The sequence below is a fragment of the Sapajus apella genome, unplaced genomic scaffold (genome assembly GCF_009761245.1).
Source record: "Sapajus apella isolate SASKATOON/1434 unplaced genomic scaffold, GSC_monkey_1.0 scaffold21, whole genome shotgun sequence".
In the NCBI taxonomy this organism is placed as follows: domain Eukaryota; kingdom Metazoa; phylum Chordata; class Mammalia; order Primates; family Cebidae; genus Sapajus; species Sapajus apella.
In genome coordinates, this window is record NW_022436961.1 from 25,425,297 (window position 1) to 25,446,275 (window position 20,979).

Genomic DNA, 20,979 nt, shown 5'->3' on the forward strand with positions numbered 1-20,979 from the left:
TCCACGTCCCTGTTTCCGTTTGCAGGTGGGGTAACAGAGACCCACAGAGCGGCAGAGATTGGAGCAGCATCACCAGCTAGCGAGCGGCCCAGCATACGTGTCTTCCCAATCCTGGCCCCAAACTCTTTCTGAAATATCACTCAGTTTCCTGCTCAGCAGAGCAGACTCCTCATGGCCTCCAAAACTCTGTACCACGAGGCCTCCCTGCCTCTCCGCACTCTCCTCCCAGGATGGTGTTCTGCTCTATGTGGGCGGGGGTTAACCTTGTTTACAAAGTCACAGCATCTGAGGGCCACTCTAATCCAACCTCTTGCCCAGTCTCTGGCAGACAACTTCTCCTTGAATATCCTCAGACACAACACAGTCAGCCCCTGAAGAGACTGTAGCCCTTTGGCTACGTATCCCAAAGCCAGGCCACCTGTCTTGGCCTCTCCTGGGAGTTCCAGGCTCATTTCAATCTCTCACTTGAAATCTAAAAGGTATTTCTGGCTGGGCACAGTGGCTCACACCTATAATCCCAGCACTTTGGGAGGCTAAGGTGGGCGGACCTGAGGTCAGGGGTTCGAGACCAGCCTGGCCAACATGGTGAAGCCCTGTCTCTACTAAAAATACAAAAATTAGCCAAGCATGATGATGTGGGCCTGTAATCTCAGGTACTTGGGAGGCTGAGGCAGGAGAATTGCTTGACTCTGGGAGGCAGAGGTTGCAGTGAGCCAAGATACTACCATTGCCCTCTAGACTGGGTGACAGAGCGAGATTCCATCTCAAAAATAAAATAAAATAAAATAAAATAAAAAGCATCTCCAAATGAACACATCTAAGACAGAGCTTGAGACTCCCCCTTGTCTCCTCACCTGCCGGGCCTCCAGTAAAGGGCACCATTGTTCACTCAGGCCCCAGAGCCAGGGGACATCCTCACACCATCCTTCACCCTCTGTGTCTAATCCATCGGCACGTCCTGTTGGCTCTCAACCTCACAACAGGTTCTGAGGCTGCTCTCTCCATGGCCACAGTTCTTGCCTTAGTGCAAGTTACCATCATCCCTCTCAAAGGAGCAGAATGGTCTCTTAAACCGCTGCCTTAGGCCACTCCACATAGCAGTTACACTGATCTTTTAAAAGTACAAGGCAAGCTGGGCATGGTGGCTCACTCCTGTAATCCCAGCACTTTGGGAGGCCAAGGTGGGTGGATCACCTGGGGTCCGGAGTTCAATACCAGCTTGACCAACTAGAGACCCTGTCTCTATGAAAAATACAAAATTAGCTGAGCATGGTGGTCCATGCCTGTAATCCCAGCTATTCTGGAGGCTGAGGCACCTGGGAGGCAGAGGTTGCCGTGAGCCAAGATTGCCCATTGTACTCCAGCCTGGGCAACAAGAGCAAAACTCCACCTAAAAAAAAAGTGCAAGGCAGGGGATGGGTGCAGTGGCTCATGTCTGCAATCCCAGCAGTTTGGGAGGCCAAGGCAGGAGGATTGCTTGATGCCAATGGTTCAAGAGCAGCTGGGGCAACACAGTGAGGCCCTACATCTATGAAAAATAAAAATAAATAGCCAGGCATAGTGGTGTGCACCTGTAGTCCCAGCTACTTAGGAGGCTGGGGTAAAAGGATGATTCCAGCCCAGGAGCTGGAGGCTGCAGTGAGCTACGATTACATCACTGTACTCCACCCTGGGCAACAGAATGAGACCCTGTCTCTTAAAAACAGCATCAAAAATGCAAGGCAGTTTTTCCCCTCTGTTGGAAGTCCTCGCATAGTCTGTGTGCCAGACTCCTTGCCCAGGCCCAGCTAAAGATCCAACATTGGTGGTTCTCAGTCCCAGATGCACATTTTTGCTTTCTTTCTTTCTTTTTTTTTTTTAATTGTGATAAGGTCACTTAACATGAGATCCACCTGCCTTACAGTTTGTAAGTATACAGTACGGCACTACTAACTACAGGCATGGTGTTGTACAGCAGATCTCCAGAACTTAATCATCTTGTGTTACTGAAACTTTACACCCGCTGAACAGCAACGCCCCAGTTCCCCCTCCATTTGCCCAGATGCACATTCACATCCCCTGACGAGCCTTAAAAATAAGAATGCCTGCGCTCCACCCCCAGAGATTCTGATTTAACTGGTCTGCGCACAGCTTCTCTGGTGATTCTGACAAACAGGATTAGAACCACCATCCTTCCTGGTCTACCCTGCTGCCTCATGACCTCATCTCCTACACGCTGCCCTGTGACCACCCTGTTCCAGCCACACCGGTCCCCAACTGATTCCAGAATACACCAGCTCCTTCAGGCTATTCCCTTGAGACGGCAGGCCCTGTTCTCACAGGGTTGCCTGGTAAATTCCCACTCTGCTCACAGGTTTCCTTCTCTGGGGAACTTTCCCCCCATCTGCCTTCTCGTCTTCATGGTTTTCAGGACTCAACTCCATCCTAACACTCCCCACTCTTTAATGGAGTCATTGATTTTTCTCCTCTGCTCCCCTCACCAGACAGGGAGCTCCCTAACAGAAAGGATGTAACTGCTTACAGGTTAGGACAGAGGACATTGAGGGCAGGTCACCTAGTCTGCATGATATTATCATGGTGGATACATGTCATTATGCATTTGCCCAAACCTAAACAAGATACAACATCAAGGGTGAACCCTAATGTAAACTATGGACTTTGGGGTGATAATGATGTAGGTTCATGGATTGCTAACGATCGCCAGTGTTAAGTTCATCAGTTGGAGCAAACATACCACTCTGGTGCCAGATGTTGATAGTGGAGGAGGCTTGGGACAGGCAGCAAGTATATGGAAACGCTCTGTACTCTGCTCTCTTTTGCTATGAGCGTAAAATGCTCTAAAAAATAAAGTCTATGTTTTTTTAAGAAAAAGAAAGTAAAAAAAAAAAAAAACCCAAGGATTTGGTTGCATAAACTTTTTGATCTGCAGTGCCTGAATGAAGAAACCTGTTGCCTAAAATGTGCTGAACACATGCTGAATGAATGAATGAATGAATGAGAGGTCTGATAGATGCACAGAAAGGAGAGGTGCAAGTCTTCAATGATCTAAAGCCTTTACTCCTATTGATGTGGCCTAAGATAATATTAACTGTCTTCATTCCTGCGCTGTGGCTTCACATTCTATTATTAGCGTAAAATTTAGATTAAAATTAGCTTCAAAACTAGCGAAAACTCCTCTTGATCTTTTCCCCTCATGAACCTCTGACATGCCAGATCGTCCCCATTCTGTATGTGTGCAATTGATTTAGGACCTAAATATAGAACTTTAGATTAATCCCTATTAAATTTAAATTTCTCAATGCAGGTACAGCCTTTTGATTTGCCAAAATTAACTGTCGTATATTACCCATCATATTAGCTACTCTTTAAAACTTTGACCTAAAATTTGGTGAGCATGCTATCCATAAAGATACTGAACAAGGTGGCTGGGCATGGTGGCTCATGCCTGTAATCCCAGCACTTTGGAAGGGTGAGACCGGCAGATCACCTGAGGTCAGGAGTTCAAGATCAGCCTGGCCAACATGGTGAAACCCCGTCTCTATAAAAAAACACAAAAACTAGCCAGGTGTGGTGGTATGTGACTGCAGTCCCAGCTGCTCAGGAGGCTGAGGCAGAAGAATCGCTTGAAGCCAGAAGGCGGAGGTTGCAATGAGCCGAGGTCATGCCACTGCACTCCAGCTGGGTGACAGAGCACAACTGTCTAAAAAAAAAAGGATATAAACCAACAAGGTGAAGTGCTCAGACCAGAATCTTGTGACATGTCACCAGGCACCAACTTTAAGATTGGTACTAATTCATTTGTCAGCTCTTCACGAATGATATATTAACAAGTCACAAAACTCCACCTAACACAACAGTCACTGAAGCAACATCTCTCCCCCTTGGCCAAAGGTTACCACGATGGACTTGTTCTAATGCCTGGCTCAGCCAAGCTGTACTGTGCTTACTGACAGCATCTTCCGGGTCCAAGGGGCCAGTGCATTTCCCAACAAAGAAATCTGAGTGATCCAGCATGATTTGTTTTTGGTGAATCTACGCTGACTCCTAATGTGCACTGTTTTCTATATTGTCTCAGGCTATCTGCTTATTAAACTGTTTTTGCATTTTGATGTTTTGATGAGGACTGATATTACACTCACTAGCCTAAATTTGGGAATCCACATTTCCCTTCCCTATTTCTGGAAATGATTTTGTGATTGCAAATTTAAGCTCTTTCTGGACTTTGGAGGTATAATTCATCTAGCAATCCCAACTCATTTAAAGCAATGGCGTGTTTGTGGATTGCAGAAGGGCTTTTTGTAAGAGCGGGCAGAGTAGGTAATAGTCTGCAGAGGACTGGAAGGTCTGAGTAGGTCTGAGACACTACAAGCAGATCAGCAGGAGATCAAGAGGGTTGTGGGGGTAGGCAAGGCCCAGAGCCTCAAAGGCCTTGAATAACACACTGGGGAGAGGGGTCTCTGTCCTGAGATACTGGGGAATCACTGCAGGGCTTCAAATAGGAAAGCAGTAAGATCCTATTTAGATTTTAGAAAAATCATTCCATGAAGGAAAGATTCACATTTTTATAAAGAGTGAGATTATAGGAAGGGAACCAGTTAGTAGATGCTTGCAATAACAATCTAGAGACGTCTATAACAACCAAGGGCCTCAATTAACATACCCATCTTGGCTTTTAATTTTATGTTTATTATTCTTTTTTCTACCCCATTCAAATGTTGAGCTTTTAATTATGCTGTTCCTTTGCTGAAATGCAATTGCTTGTATCCTCTGACTTTTGCAGGCCTGCTCATAATTTCAAGGCCCAGCTCAACACTCATCTCCAATGTGAAGTCATCACAGAGTAATGCCACCCCATCCAACCACCTACAAAAGCTCCACCTCCATCCATTCATTCATCCACCCATCCATGTACCCAACCTCTATCCATCTGTCTACCCACCCATCCATCCAACCATCCACCTACCTAATCTCTATCCATCCATCCATTGATCCATCCATCCATCTACCCAACCTCTATCAATCCATCCATCCATCTACCCACCCAACCTCTGTCCATCTATCCATTCATCCACCTACTCAACCTCTATCCATTCATTCATCCATCCATTTATCTACTCACCTACCCAATGTCTATGCATCCATTCATCCACCTACCTACCTGACCTTTATTCATCCATCTATCCATTCATCCATCCATCTACCTACCTAGGCTCTGTCCATCTATCCATTCATCTACCTATTCAAACTCTATCCATTCAACCATGCATCCACTTGTCCACCCACCTACCTACCTGATCTTTATCCATCCATCCATCCATCCATCCATTCATGCATCCATCCACCTACCCAACCTCTATCCAGCCATTCATTCATCCATTTATCCATCCACCTACCCAACTTCCACCCATCCATTCATCACTCCATCCATCCACCACCCACCCACCTATTCAATCTCCATCTATCCCTCTTTTCATTCACCTACTCACCTCTATTCACTCATCCACCCATCTCTTCCTTCATTCTTTATTCATTCATTTCTCTATGACTTCATTAATTCAACATTTACTGAGGGTCGTTAATATTCTGGGCTAAGTGCCAAGAAGATAAGAATACACATTTCTGCTCTCCAGGAACTCATGGACTAAGAGGGAAAAGAGACTCATAAATAACAATGAGGGCACTAATTGAGGTTTGACTGAGTGTGGCAGCAGCAGGGGCAGGACTGACTCACTCAGTTTGGGGGTGGTAGAGCAAGCCTTTCAGCAGAGGTAACATCTGAGCTGGGCCTTGAAGGAGGAGAAGTTGTCTCACCGAGAAGAGGAGGGTGCTCCCAATTCCCACAGCCATTTGAGTCTAAAAAGCCCACTTGGAGTTGACTGTAAGCCATTGAGTATTGCTTTTTCATTATTTCCTGTATGTTGGCCTTGTCCTTCCAACTGTGCAGCAGGAAAAACACATTTTAAATCCCTAACATGCAGTCATCAGATTTGATTGGATTTGATTTTTATTTACTTTATTAGTAGCCACAGTGCTGAGAGCAGTGCAGGTCAAACAATCAGTCCTAACAGCTCCCTCTTAAGTCTGATGCCCACTGGTGGCTTTTCTCCTTCAAGGTCCTTAAAGCGATAACCACACAGGCAGCTCCTTCTCCCGGCCAGGCCCTGCCCCACATCTTGGGAGTGACATATGTTTCATACCATCGGAGGCTCGACTTTCTAAGCTTCCTATGGAGGATTGAGGGTGGTAAAGGATGGAAGGAGGAGAGAGCCAGCATATACATAGCAACTACTAAGCGCCAGGTGCTACGTGCTGGGTGTTTCACAAATTTTATCTCATTACATCCTCAACATTCCTGCGAGGTCGACGTGAGTTTCCTCTTATACAGACGAGGAAACAGATTCAGGGAGGTAAACAATTTGCTCATAGTAAGTCAGAGAATCAGTCTCCTGTGTCCACACTCACTTGGAGCCCTGGTCCTGGGCTGTGCATGGCTGAGGCAGGTATGGCTACAGGTAGAGAGGCCACCAATCTCAAACCAAACTCCTTACACCAGCATCACCACCTCTTAGCCCCCACACGTGGCCCTAATATAAGCTGTCACCTGGGCTGGGCCTAGGTAGTGGTTGTGGAAGCCACCTAGACTCTGGAGTGGCAATATGTCCTCATGAGTAGGCATGTAGGTTTTGGGCTCCAATCTCATGCAGCCACTTGCTAGCTGTGACATCCTGGGAAAGTTGCTTACCCATTCTGGGCCTCAATTTCTTACCTCCATCGCCTCCCTCTTTTATGAGGACTACACGAGATGTTTACGTAAAGCACAGCACTCAGCACCACTTGCCAAGTGCATCAATGATGTTTTTCCCTACTTCTTCCTCTTCCCTCTCTCCTTTTCCTCCTCCTTTTAATTTTCTCTTCTTTAGTTACTGTTGTTGTTAATATTTTCTCCTTTTTTTTGAGACAGAGTCTCGCTCAGTTGCCCAGGCTGGAGTGCAGTGGCGTGATCTCAGCTCACTGCAACCTCTGCCTCCTGGGTTCAAGTGATTCTCCTGCCTCAGCCTGGCAAGTAGCTGGCATTACAGGTGTATGCCACCACACCTGTCTAATTTTTGTATTTTTAGTAGAGACAGGGATTCACCATGTTGGCCAGGCTGGTCTCGAACTCCTGACCTCAAGTGATCCACCTGCTTTGGCCTCCCAAAGTGCTGGGATTATAGGCGTGAGCCACCACGCCCGGCCTGTGGTTAATATTTTCTATGGATATGAACTATAGGGAGAGCATCTCTAGCCAGGAGAGACAATATGGCAGGTGGAGACACTGTTGGAGATAGCAAGGGGCACATCGTACAGGTCACCTGCACCAGCCGTCTGCCCAATGGGAAGATTCCCTGGCTCATCCGTGAATAATTACTGTCCGTAATAAAAAGCCTGCTCCTCGGTGGGGTATATGCTCAGCTCCTGCGCAGTTCAAATTCTTAGAAAGTTCTTCCTCATATAGGACCAAAATGTGCTTCCCTGTAAAACATCCCCCATTGGTCCTGATTTCGCCTAGTGGAGTCCATCAAGATCTCTTCTGTTTTCCAAGGAGATTTCCTTAACTCTTTAAAGGCCATTCCTTCTCATGTGTCCGTAGTTGTTCCAACAGGCTAGCCTTCCCTTCTTTCTACTACTGCTGACCTTATACGGTTTTTACAGAACCTCACCATTCTGGTTGCTTTCCTATGCTGGTCACTATCCTCATAAATTACTGTGGCCAGAACAGAAGACATTATTACAGTGTGGCACGAACAATGCAAACAGATAGAACTTTCTAAGACCGAGGAAGGATCATCATGCTTCAAAGATGCTGCCCACCCTCTCCCTCCACCTTTCCCCACCTCATCTCTTCCTAAGAGCATCTGCTCAGGGGCTGAGGGGGTCTGAGGCTCAGAGGACAGTGACATGCCCAGGTTCCTCATGTCAGGGCAAGGGTGGATTTGGGCTGCTGGTCTTATACATTTTATGGCTTTGCCCATGAAGGAGTGCCAGGAGCCACCAGCTGTCCCCTCAGAGCTGAGTTCAGAGTTGGGTGAGCTGGACTGTGTTGTTCCCTTTGGGGTGTCTCATGGTGTGTGTGTGTGTGTGTGTGTGTGTGTGTGTGTGAGAGAGAGAGAGAGAGAGAGAGAGAGAGAGAGCGAGAGAGAGAGAGAGAGAGGTGGAGAGACAGAGAGAGAAAGAAAGAGTGAGTTTCTGCCTGATCCAGGAATTCTCCTGGATGGCAGAATTGGTTTCCATAACGACTTTCTGATATAAACATATTTGATAAAAATAAGTTAACAGCAGAGCTGTGGTGGAGCACAGAATCTCAGAGTGCTGAGAGAGAGAGAGAGAGAGAGAGAGAGAGAGAGAGAGAGAAACCTCCCAGAAGAACAGCATTTTCTTTCTCTTTCACCCCACCTAGTCATCCTCTCTATACACGCTTGCCATAAACCAACTAAAAAGCTTTGTTTACCATATTCCTGTATATACTGGCTCCCTTCCTGCATGTATACCTTATTCATATCCTCTCTCTCTCTCTCTCTCTTTCTCCCTCTCTCCTTAGTTACCTGAAGCACTACAGTATGTATGGGATAATATAATAAATTCATTTCCAATTCACTGCATTATCCCTTGAATATTTTAATGACTCATTGAATGGAGTAAAAAAAAGCTATTTCAAATGAACAATTATGCTGCATTAGTCTAAGGGCTGATTATATTTAAACACTGCTCACATGGATAACAGGACACAGCGACCTCAGCATACGAGAGCTAATTTGGCTCTTATCTCCAAATAATTTCACATCGCAAATTACCATGAGAACCTAAAGGGCTTTAAAAACATTCATCAAAAGATAATATTCCACTTTGTAGCAGCATTTTATTTAGATTATTTTGAATGGGAGCGAAAGCATCTCCAGGGCGGGACAATGACAGCAGAGTGGGACTATGAGTGATAAGGAGATGGTAGGGGCGCTGGTTTGTGTTAAAAATAGAGGTGGGAAGTGTTGGAGAGGAAGGGGCTGCAGCCCCAAATGTGGGCAGCACATCACAGGCGTGGCTGTCACTTGCACCTAGCATCGCACCTGGGCTGTGGCCTGGGATGACTCCAGGGAGTCTGCTCTGGTGCAGGAGGCCACAGGGGATCCCTAGAGACGGAATGATGGGACTGATCGTCCCCCTTCCAGGTCCCAACAGGCTTCGGTTTCCACAAAAGCCAGCTGGGGTCATGTTAGGTCCTCCAGGCTAGGCCTGGATTCATCTAGTTTCAAAAGGCAAAAGGACGAGCTATGTTGGGCACTGTCTAGAATTTTTATTTTGCAAAACATGAGTCTAACCATCTGAGAAAATTTGCTAAATCATAAGCAGCTGCTGTGGTCAGACGTCAAGGTTGGGGGTTGTGGGGGAGATCATTACATTTATCAAGGTCCTACTATTCTTTGTCAGAAGGCTTAATCTCATTGAACACTGGGAAATAGACATTATTATCATGCCCATTTTAATGATGAAGAAACTGAGCCTCAGAGGCTTCTCCTCTTTGTATATGTAATTTCCTTTTTCCATGTCTCCACTCTGAAGAGTGAGGATTTCTGTCAGTTTCACAGAGGAGAAGTTGCAGTCTCAGAGCGGTGGAACAACCTGCCCAGTAGCGCAATTGATCACTCAACCACAAGCGCCCTGGCAGGTGCTACCCACGTAACTACCAAGCAGGGGGCTGTAATTCCTGCCCTGTTTATTGCATTTCCCATTATCTTATTCACCTAATGCACTTAGAGGTCCTTCCCACCTGGAAGTGGCAGAGCCTGGCACCTCCTCTGGCTCATCTGACCTAAAGTCCAAGCTCTTTCACTTTCCCTTGAGGGTGACCATGTAGGAGTCTGGTTTACCACCAGGGTCACCTCCGCACTGTCTCTGTCAGCAAGCACTCGTTATGGCCCATTGATCTGCATGTACATGTTAGGGAGCCTAAGCCATGTCTTTTAGCTGCTTATTACTTAAAATGGATCCTCACAGTACAGGTCAAAGCATGCAGGGGAAATGGTACAAATATCAGTGGCAAAAGTGTAAATACAGCTCTAAAGAAACAAATCATTATTAATCCCATTTCCTTGGTTTGACCTCATCATCTGAACTTGCAATCCCGATAAAGATTGTTTATTCTGTTTATCATCATTAGCCGGGTTCTGGATATATAGAAAATGAGATTATATCATTATTTTTATATCGATATACTTAAATTTCTACAGGCTCTGCCGCTCCATTGATTAGGATACACGTGCTGCTTGCTATAGTGCCTCTCTCTAGGGAGGCTTCTCCTCTTTGTATACGTAATTTCCTTTTTCCTTGTCTCCACCCTGAAGAGTAAGGCTTTCTGTCAGTTTCACAGAGGAGAAGTCACAGTCTCAGAGAGGTCAAATGACTTGCTCTGTAGTGGCACCAATCACCTAAGCACAAGTGTCCTGGCACGTGCTATCCACATAACTAGAAAGCAGGGAGCTGTAATTCCTGCCCTGTTTATTGGATTTCCCATTATCTTATTCATCTAATGCACTTAGAGGTCCTTAGGAAAAAAACCTCTAATAATGGAAAATTTTAACCCTACAGAAAAGTAGACAAAATAATGACCCTTTAGAGAGCCTTTTAATTCAACCCAGAATTGGTTGCATTTACAGTTGCCAAAAGTGGAGGGCACTGAATGAAAGGGAACCATGAACTTGCCAGTCTCTGTTTCTTTCTTAAAACAAAAAAGATATTCAGGGCAAATTTTAGAATCATTGACGGTTTCTAGGAAGATTTTCTTTTTTGGAAGAAGAAAGGTACTCTTGTCTCCTTAATTGTTCTTAGTGTTCCTTGTCACCAATCATGATATTCTTTGTGGAAAGTATTAATATACCATCTTCCTGTGTTCAATATTCCCATTAACAACAAAAAGTCTAATGAAAATATCTGCATGAAAAGCCCTGAGCACTAATTTCAGAGGCAAATAAAAGATGAACCAATAAGTGTTTCTTTGAAAATGAATGATGCAAATTAATTGATATCTTAATGAGCTTTCAGCATGAAGATTATTAGTTAGATGGAATCCGAACTGAATATCATCTTTAAGGAAACGCTAAGGACACTGCAGTGGGGAAGAAAGATGTCATCTGTCAGTGCTCAGTTAGAAATCTCTCTTGCTCAATGAGAACACTTCAAAGAGGGAGCCCAGTGAGACAGTATGCCTTAGGTATCAGTCTCTGCCTGTCCCAGCCTGGCCAGGTTTGGAGACTGGAGCCTAGTCCTGTTCCTGAGTTGATGGAAACCCACAGGTATAGGAAGTTCTACCCCAAGCCAGTCCCTGGGGCCCTCCTAATACCACCACTGTGCTATGGGTTCCTTCCTTGATCTCTAGAACAGAAGCCCCGCGAGGGCAGAACCTTCCTCAATTTTGTTTGCATTTGCGATGCCAGTGCTAGCCTAGTTACCCGATTGAGAGCAATAATAATAACATAACAGCAAATAACAACACAGAGTTTACTCTGTGTTCTGGGTATTGTTCTGAGCACTTTCCTTAAAATAACACACTTGAATCCAAGTGCGGTGGCTCACACCTGTAATCTCAGCACTTTGGGAGGCTGAGGCAGGTGGATCACGAGGTCAGGCATTCGATACCAGCCTGGCCAACACAGTGAAACCCTGTCTCTGCTAAAAATACAAAAGAAAAAAAAATACCCAGGCATGGTGGCAGGCACCTATAATCCCAGCTACTTGGGAGGCTGAGGCAGGAGAATTGCTTGAACCTGGGAGGTGGAAGTTGCAGTGAGCCGAGATTGTGCCACTGCACTCCTGTCAGGTGACAGTGTGAGACTGTCTCAATCAATCAGTTAATACATACATACATACATACATGCATGCATAACTCACTTGAGCTTCATAACAACAGTGTGAGGTAAGCACTACTAGTATCTCTGGCTTACAAATGAGTATATTGAGACACAGAGAGGTTGAGCAACTAGCCCAAGATCACACAGTAATAATGGTAGATTAGGAATTCAAACCACAGCAGTCTGGCTCTGGCTACAGAGTCCTTGCTCTTAACCATTGTGCTATACTGAATAGGGTTCAATATACACTTCTTGAATTAAATGAACAAAAGGGTCCGATGAATGAATGCCTGGTCCCTATGGCTGAGCATGTCTCTAAAACACACATGCTTTATTTAAGTCATCCAAAGTTCCAGAGCTTTATCCTACTCCACACTAGACCCTGCCAGCCTCTCTCTGGAGTGGAGGTTGTGGGGGTAGGTGCCACAAATGACTCTTGTATTCCTAAAAACTAGTTGTTGTCCTATTTCAACCCAGATAGCCTGTCAAAAAATTGTCCCTGGACAGGGAAAATGTGGCATATACACCATGGAATACTATGCAGCCATCCAAAATGATGAGTTCGTGTCCTTTGTAGGGACATGGATGAACCTGGAAACCATCATTCTCAGCAAACTGACACAAGAACAGAAAATCAAACACCGCATGTTCTCACTCATAGGTGGGTATTGAACAATGAGAACACATGGACACAGGGAGGGGAGCATCACACACTGGGGTCTGTTGGGGGGAAATGGGGGAGGGACGGGGGGTGGGGAGGTGGGGAGAGATAGCATGGGGAGAAATGTCAGATATAGGTGATGGGGAGGAAGGCAGCAAATCACACTGTCATGTGTGTACCTATGCAACAGTCTTGCATGTTCTTCACATGTACCCCAAAACCTAAAATGCCATAAAAAAAATTGTCCCTGCTGAGGGGTTCCTATGGCCATGATCTTGTCTACCATCCAGTTAGACCTGGCCACCTAATATCAAGGTCAGCTGAAGTTCCACCAAGTTTGCGTCTGTGGTCACTTGGAACCATAAGGCTGTGGTCACTGTCTGTCTACAGAGACTCTATGGCAGGCTTTCCTACTGAGGCTGCTTGGGTAATGATGATATCTAGGGTGTAGTATTATGGGGTCCAAAACACTTACCTAGTGTGTTTTATTTAACAAGATAGTATTCCCTGGGGACAGTTCTCTGGAAGCATCTACCCATAAGGGGTAGTTAGAAATAGAACCCTAGGAGTGAGCCGCGGGTGGTGGAGGGAACAGAGATGATGTCTTCCATGGTATAGAAGGCACAGTGGCTCCTTTTCCTAGTGGAGTTGATGGGAGAGATGTGATATGACCCAGGCCACATAGTATGGCAGGAAAGGCGTGTGACTTAGGGTTGGGGGCGCGGATTGACGACTCACCTCTCTAACCCACCAGCTGAAAGATGGCATCATTCAGCCTCTCTGGACTTTGCCTTCCCCATCTATAAAATGAGGATTATGTCTATTTCACAAAGTGGCATCGAGCTTCAGGAGTTTTAAAAGTGCTTTTCACTTGAAAACTGTTCCGCAAAGGAATGATGTTAAGAACGACCAAGGCACCGTAGCTATGGTCTTCCTTCAATCTGCTCAACCCCTCTGGGTGCTTATTAAGCTAGAATGCTGTGTGCTCCCCCCACCGACTGAAGTGGAAGTTCTGCGGCTGGGGGGGTGCCTAGGCAGCTGCATTTTAACAAGCTCGTCTGCCCATTCAAATGCACTCAACTGTTTGAGACCCACTTAACCACAGCGAACACCAACACAAAGGAAGTGCTCTGGGTTTGATCAGAGCCTTCGTTTCCTCTGGTTAAGGTCTAGAACCTGAGACCTAAATGAATTTGGCTGACACCATCTCTGTGGCCGGTGGAATTTTGGGGAAGGTGGGTAGGGCCAAGTGGATATCACTGCCACTTCCTGCTGAACACTCGTGAGGGAAGCAGTACAAGTGTGACAGAAACCCAAGCCTCCTCCGGTCTGAGCGGGAAGGCAGAGGGCCACACTCGGGCAGGTGGCACTGGTAAGTTCTGTGGCTTAGCAGCCTTGCCGGACAGCTGCCACCTGTCACCTGCCACCTGTCCCAGTTCTAAGCTGGGCTGCTGAGACTAAACTCATGTTCGTTGCACAGGGCTCCTGCGAGAGCTCCCTTCTGAGTATGGGGGTGAGGGGAGCAGAGGAGTGGGGGGTCTTCAGGCTTGGAAGAGAGGCAGCCTCACGATCTCAAGTCCCCTCAATTCTGAAGTCATCCCATCCCTAGCTGCTTTTGCACGCTTGCCTCGGAACTGCTGAGCAGAGCTCCCTAACAGGAAGCCCTGAGTGCATGGGGTGACTGCAAATGTGACCTTCAGAGCAATACTCCTCTCTTGAGTGTTTCACCCCTGAGACTGCTGGGGAGGGCTAAGTCCAGAAAATGGCAATGCTCTAGCCTGGGTGGGGGGAGATGCCAGATCTTTCTCTTTCATGCCCACTGCTTCCCTCCCCTTCCTGATGGCTCAAACCTCCCAGCTCTGTTGTGTGTTTACCGTGTTTGGCTGGGGAAGTGTATGGAGTAACAGAGGTGGCTCTAGCACTGCCCACGAAGCTGCTTCTTGGGTCTCCCTTGAGATAGCCCCTTCCAGGGCCATAGGCAGGGCTGCCTCTAGGGACAGCTGTCCACCTGAGCTCCCTGGGAGGGCCTCCGGTCATTGGGCCACCCTCTAGTTGCCTGGGTAACTCCCCTCTCACCCCCCGACTCCCACCCAGTGGTTGTGAGCACCCTGCCTTGCTCAGGATAATTAGCAGCCAGTTCAGATTTAAACCCCTTTCTCTACCCATAGTTCTAGAAGGAAAAACACAAACCCCTTGTATTTGCAGAATTCTCTATGTTTTCCAAAGTGCTCTTGTAAGTCATTGGCTCATCACAATGATCACAGCAAGTCAGCAGCCCGCTTCCCATATTACAGAGCAAGACGAAATGCCCAGAGGGGCTGACAGGTCACTGAATTGGTAACCAGCCAAGATCCACACCACATCCAAACTTTGTTTCGCTAGCTCTGAGTTCCTGCTATCTTACAGGGTTAATGCCTTTGTACACTCTTTGCAAAGCCCATTGTCAGGTGTTCTAGGCACAGATTTGTGACTGTTTGAGGCAAGTGTGGACCTCCCCAAACAGCACTGCCAGGCACTTGTGAACAAAAAGATTCAAACATCAAATGAAATTGGTAAATCAGTGTATATGATATAGTGCATATTAGACTACGAACAGCTCCAAAAGCCCTTCAGTGAGAAACAGAATGAATTCAGTTCAACCCAGAGAATCCGAAACTTGTCTGGCAACATAGCCTTTCCCCCCACACAATGGCACAAACAAGCCACCAGATTTGAGGAGCCTCCCTGAAGAGGGTGAGCAAGGCTCCTTCAGAATTATGATGACAAAGACACAAAGATGAGAGGCGGCCACTTGTTTCCATACACAAAGAAAAGCAAATTGCTGCGCCTCTCTCATGCCCCTCGCCCCATCACAGGGAGGAGCTCCAGGACCACCCCTGGCTGGCTCTGCCACCTGCACGCCTCAGAATCCCCTCAGTGCCCCAAATCCAGTGGTGCGCTGAAGCCAATTGTTAACATTTCAGAAACAGTGTGAGTCAGTTTTTAAATCATCAGGAGCTTGAAACTGGCCGTGGTGGGAGTATTTATTTATACCATAAAAATCAGCAAACACTAGAAATCAGAGTTCCTCCACCCTTCCCGAGGGCTGGTTTACCAGTGTATCACTGGCCCTGGGACACTTTTTGAAATTGTTGGAAAACTTGGGAGGGCTCTGACAGCTGAGCGCTGGGGGAGATCGGACACGGAAGTCCTTGCTCCAGCTCTCCTGGGCGACAGGTGGGAACGGCACTGAATGACAGTCTTCCAGCTACAACCCCAAATGAGTCAGAGAGTGCCTCTTGGCCTGCTTACCTTGATATCTGCTACCAGCCAGTGTCTCCAGAATCTCTGTCTGGGTTCTGCTCTGCTAGGAGCATCTGGATCCACCATCACCAGGACATAGGTCGCACCCTGTAACACACGCACCAAAAAGTAATGTAGAGTCATGGCTGAAATAGGAAGATACCACTGGGCAGACCTCCTTTTTCTGCCATTCCAATCGAGAATGGCTGAGTAGCCCTATGACATCCCACCCAGCTTATCCTTGTTCTTGTGACATCCCTGTCACATCATGTTTATTCTCAGAGAAATGGCATCTGTGAAGCAGACAGCAGGACTCTTGGCTTCCCCTTTGTGAGGGCGAATAAATCCAACCAGTTATGTGTACCAAGTACCTGGGAGCTCCGAGTGCTGTGCTGGGTGCCTTGGAGGAATCAAGGAAACCTAAAACAGGACTTTGGTCCTCCAAGAAGCATCCAGTATAGTTGGAGTGATTTGTCTATTAATTTGGCAAATATATGAGGGCTTATTTTGTGTCAAGAACGGTGCCCATCACAAAGAACACCAGGATTCATTCGTCCCTTCAACAAGCCTTTGCTGAACACCTACTATGCACCGGGAGCTGCTCCAGGTGCCAGGAGGCAACAGAGCACAAGACAGTGGGGTCTATACTTTCAGGAAGCTTTTATTCTAGGTAAGAGACACACATCATAAAAATAAATAAATAAGCAAAGGAACGTGTGAGCAGTGCTATGATGAAAATAAAGCAGGGTGGGATGAGAGGGGGAAGTGTTCTGGAAGGAAAAAAAAATAGCTGCTGTGAAGGTCTTCAGGTGGGAAAAAAGTAGGCTTTGAGGAGCAAGAAAGAGCATCATGGTGGCCAGGGACAATCAAGGGGGAGGGTGGACATGGCAGGTGGGGGGGCAGGAGCCAGGCCACAGGGGGCTCTCTAGGCCTGGGTAGGGAGCAGGGTCTTATTCAAAATGCAACACAGAACTGTTACAGGGTTTTAGGCAGGACAGTGATATGCTCTGATTTATGTTTTTAGAGGATTCTTTTGGCCCCTGGGTAAAAAATGAATGATCTGCAAAGGCCAGAGAGGAGGCCAGGAGACCAGTTAGGAGACTCGCAGTAGCATGTGAAAAAATGATGGTATCTCTGGCTCGGATAGCAGCAACAGGGACAGAAACAAATAGATGGGTTAGGGGAGTCTTTTTAGTAAAATCAGCAGGGTTTGCTGATGGATTCAACGGCAGGGCGGTAAGGAGGTGGGTGGAGAAAGAGAAATTGAGGATGAATCCTGGGTTTCTGCCTTGAGCAACTGGGCCATTTAGTGGCACGAATAAGACCTGGAGAGGAGGCTGTGTGAAGGGGGACGTTCAGAGTTCTGGTTTAGACATCTTGAGTTTGAAATGTCTCTCAGAAGACAATCAGGTATGCATGTCAGAGTCTGTAGTTCAGAGGAGAGATCAGGACTGGGTGGATAAATTTGGTAGTCATTGTTATAGAGATGCTCTCTCAATCAGCAGAGCAGGCACAGAGAAGGAAAGAGGCCTTATGGCTGAACTCTAGAGCAGCTAACATTGAGAAGAGGGGAGAATCAGGGAGAGAGGACTTTGGAGCCAAAAAGGTGCAGGAAACACCTGGAGAGCAGGCGTCACAAAAGCCAGGATAGAAAGTGTCTCAAGGAAGAGAAAGTGAGCAGCTGTATCAAATTCTGCTAAAAGTTAGGGCCAGATGAGGACACGGAGATGACAATCTGATTTGATAACTTGGATATCACTGTGATCACAAGACCAGTTTCAGCGGAGTAGAAAGGACTGATGCTTGGTTGGATTAGGCTGAGCTGAGATGGGAGATGAGGAATTGAAGATAGCTATTATGAGGTGATCATAAAAAAGGAAGTTTTGGTGGGAAGGACAGCTGAGACATGGAGCGGCTGTAACTAAACAGGAAAGAAGAGTCAAGAGGTTTTTTTAAAGAGAGGGATGATATTTGTAGACCAATGGAAATGGTCCAGTATAGAAAGGGAGGTAGAGGGGACGGAGAGGAGGAAGGGGATGGTCACAAGAGCTGACTTTGGGAAGTGGGGATGGGACAGGGTCCAGAGTGAAAGTGAAGGGCTACATCTTGGGTGAAGCAGAGGATGTGGGTTCAGATGCAAAAGAACTGGAAGGTGAGGTAGTGGGAAGAATGAGGAAATCATTTTCCGATTGCTTCTATTTTTCAGTGAATTAGAGGCAAGGTCATCAGGCGAAGAGGGATTATAGGAAGTTTGCAGACAGAGAAGAAGGTGTGAGATAGTCATTTAAGGGAGTGAGAAAATGAATATACAATAGGTATGCAGTAGGTCACTAGACGGTATTACGTTTCACAGTTGTGGGCTTTTTAACTGTTCAAGTACAGGTGTGAGACACGTGGTTAGTTGGGCTTACCTTGAATGGGGACTTCGATGTGAGCATGATGGAACGGGGGAAGTGAGAGAGGAAGAAGTAGGTAAGATGAATGGAGTAAATGGAGATGAGTCCTGGCCCTCCCCTTGACAGGGAGAGGCAGGCACACCCTGCTGTTCTAAATGCTTTCTGCTGTTCTAAATGCTTGAGTGGAGGAGCGTTTATCAAGCAGAGGGACAGGGAAAAGGGAGAATAATCTCTCTACCCCAGGAGTCCAGGAAGGCTGCAGAGTTGTCTTTTGAGCTTGACCTCGAAGACTGAGCAGGTAAAGGATCAGGAAAAGTGATCTCCAGGTACAGGCAATGGTGTGTGCAAAGGCAGGGGGGTGTTTGGGGAATGGCTGGGCCATGGGGCATCTGGAAAGAAACAGTAGGTGACAAAGCTGAAATGGGTATTGGGACCAGATAACAGAAAGCTATGCACATCTTATGTTGCTTAGAATTTGTTATGCAACAGGACCCACTGAAATTGTTTGAATATGCAACTCATATCATCAAACGTGTGCTTTGGGGCGGGGCACGGTGGTTCACATCTGTGATACCAACACTTTGGGAGGCTGAGGTGGACTGATCGCTTGAGCCCAGGAGTTCAAGATCCACCTGGGTAACATGGCAAAACCTTGTCTTTACAAAAATTGCAAAAGCTAGCCAGGCATGGTAGCCCACACCTACGATTTCAGCTACCAGGGAGGCTGAAGTGGGAGGATTGCTGGAGCCCAAGGGGCTGCAGTGAGCCATGACTGCACCACTGTACTCCAGCTCAGATGACAGAGTGAGACCCTGTCTCAACAAACAAACAAACAAACAAACAAACAGCAACACATATGCTTTGGAAAGACACGTGATGAGACATGATGAGGGTAGAATAAAGGATGAAAAGCAGAGCAAAAAATCCAAAACCCCCTGAAAATTGCAATACTGTGGAGAAAGACCACAGGAATTTCCATTCAAATAGCAGTAACAGAAAGGAGAGATGTGTGTACTGCAGAACCAACGGTGAGGTGACTGCATAGGGCAGATGTGCGGGAGGAAGAAGCCAGGATGACTCTGAGATTCTGTCTCGGTCAGCTTGGTGATGATGAAGCCATGGATATTAGGGGTGGCAAAGTCAGGGGACCATGAGGCAGTGAGTTTGGTGTCAAACCCTACAGGGAGAGATGCCCTTTAAATGAGGTTGGCGCCCTCTCAAGACTTGGCAAATGGGCAGTGGACATGAAGAGGGACGAATCTATAGATTCATGGGTTGTCTGGGGAGAATCTGTAGAACAAAAACAAAAGACTGTGGTGGAACTTGGGAACTCAAAGCGGGGCAGGGAAGGGAGAAAGAGGCTGAGGGGAAGACAGTTCTGAAGAGAGCCAGAGAGTCAGTGTCACGGATGCCAAGAGAGAAATGAGGGAAGGGGTGAAGGTTGTGTCCGTGTCACAGTCATCAAGGGAGATGAGGGCCGCAAAGAGACTGCTGGTTGTGACAAGGAGGGGAGCATGGACACCTTTCCAAAGATGAGTAGTTTAAAGGTGAAAACACTGACTACTGGATTTTAAGACCCAGAGGAAACCATAAACCACATACTAGATGTCACAGGAAATTAAATCAGAGAATGTGAAGATAAACCCAAGAAAATCTCCAAGGACTCAGAAGAAAAGAAAATAGTAGGTGAAAAGAAGGAATATGTCCTAAAGTGGGGGTGTGTGAAAATCCCAATAGAATGCCATAAAGAGAAAACCGTACATACATCCAAGAAAGTAATAAGAAAATAAAAAGAAACAAAGTGTAAATATGGTAAAAGAAGAACTAAAGCCATATGTCCTTTCTCTTTTCCTTTTTCTTTTTTGCAAATGACATGATTGCTACATGAGAAATTAAAAAAAAATCAACTGGGAACAAAAGTAACATTCGGTAAAGTAAACTGTTACACATTGTACACAAAACTGGTATCTTCTACATATGAATAATAGTCCTAAAGTGTACATTTAAGATCCCATTAACAATGGCAACAAAAAATGTAAAATAAGTAAGAATGAACTGAATGAAAAATGCAAGATTATATGAAGAAAACAAAAACATGATTGATGCGCATAAGAAGGAAACTTGAATAGACAGAAAAAGAAATACAATGCTTTTAAATTGAAATAATCATTTTGCAAAAATGTTAATAAACCTTCAATTAATTTGCTAATCTAGCACAATTCCAAACAAAATCCTAAATAGATGTTTTGTGAATGTCACAGAATAATTCTAAAGGTCAAAATAAATGTAAAAATCAAATAAATAAAAGAAAAATAAGTATCCAAGGCAATACTGAAAATGATAAAATGGGGATGGTATTAATTTTGCAGATTTTAACATGTCTTATTAAGCTACAATAATTAGAATATGGTGTTAATAAATACATAAGTAAAAGAAGCAAAACAGAAAACCCAGAAAGTCAACTTTTCAATAAATGTATATTTAATACATGATAGTTATCATTTAAAATGATATTTAATATATGACAAAGTTATTTCGGATCAGTGGGGAAAAGATAGATTATTTAATAAATGCTACTGAGAAAGCTGGCCCAGTATGTGGAATAAATAAACTGAGGTCCCTATTTCTTTCAGACACCAGAAAACATCCAAATTTAAATATGAAAATGAAAAACAAGCTTTAAATCTGGTTTAATAACATAATATTACATTTATGCAATGGAACCCTCTGTTAGAGTTAGATCCTTATATACTCATACAAG

General features: G+C 45.7%; 1 protein-coding gene across 3 annotated transcripts in view; it reads right to left on the bottom strand.

The window, feature by feature from the left end:
* The window catches only part of PEBP4 (phosphatidylethanolamine binding protein 4), a 230,017-nt gene that overhangs the window by 87,600 nt on the left and 121,438 nt on the right, over window positions 1-20,979 (bottom strand). For all 3 annotated transcript variants that reach the window (XM_032288524.1, XM_032288523.1, XM_032288522.1), the window contains exon 4: window positions 15,832-15,930. In XM_032288524.1, coding sequence (XP_032144415.1) covers window positions 15,832-15,930 — 99 coding nt within the window. The remainder of the gene's footprint in view (window positions 1-15,831; window positions 15,931-20,979) is intronic.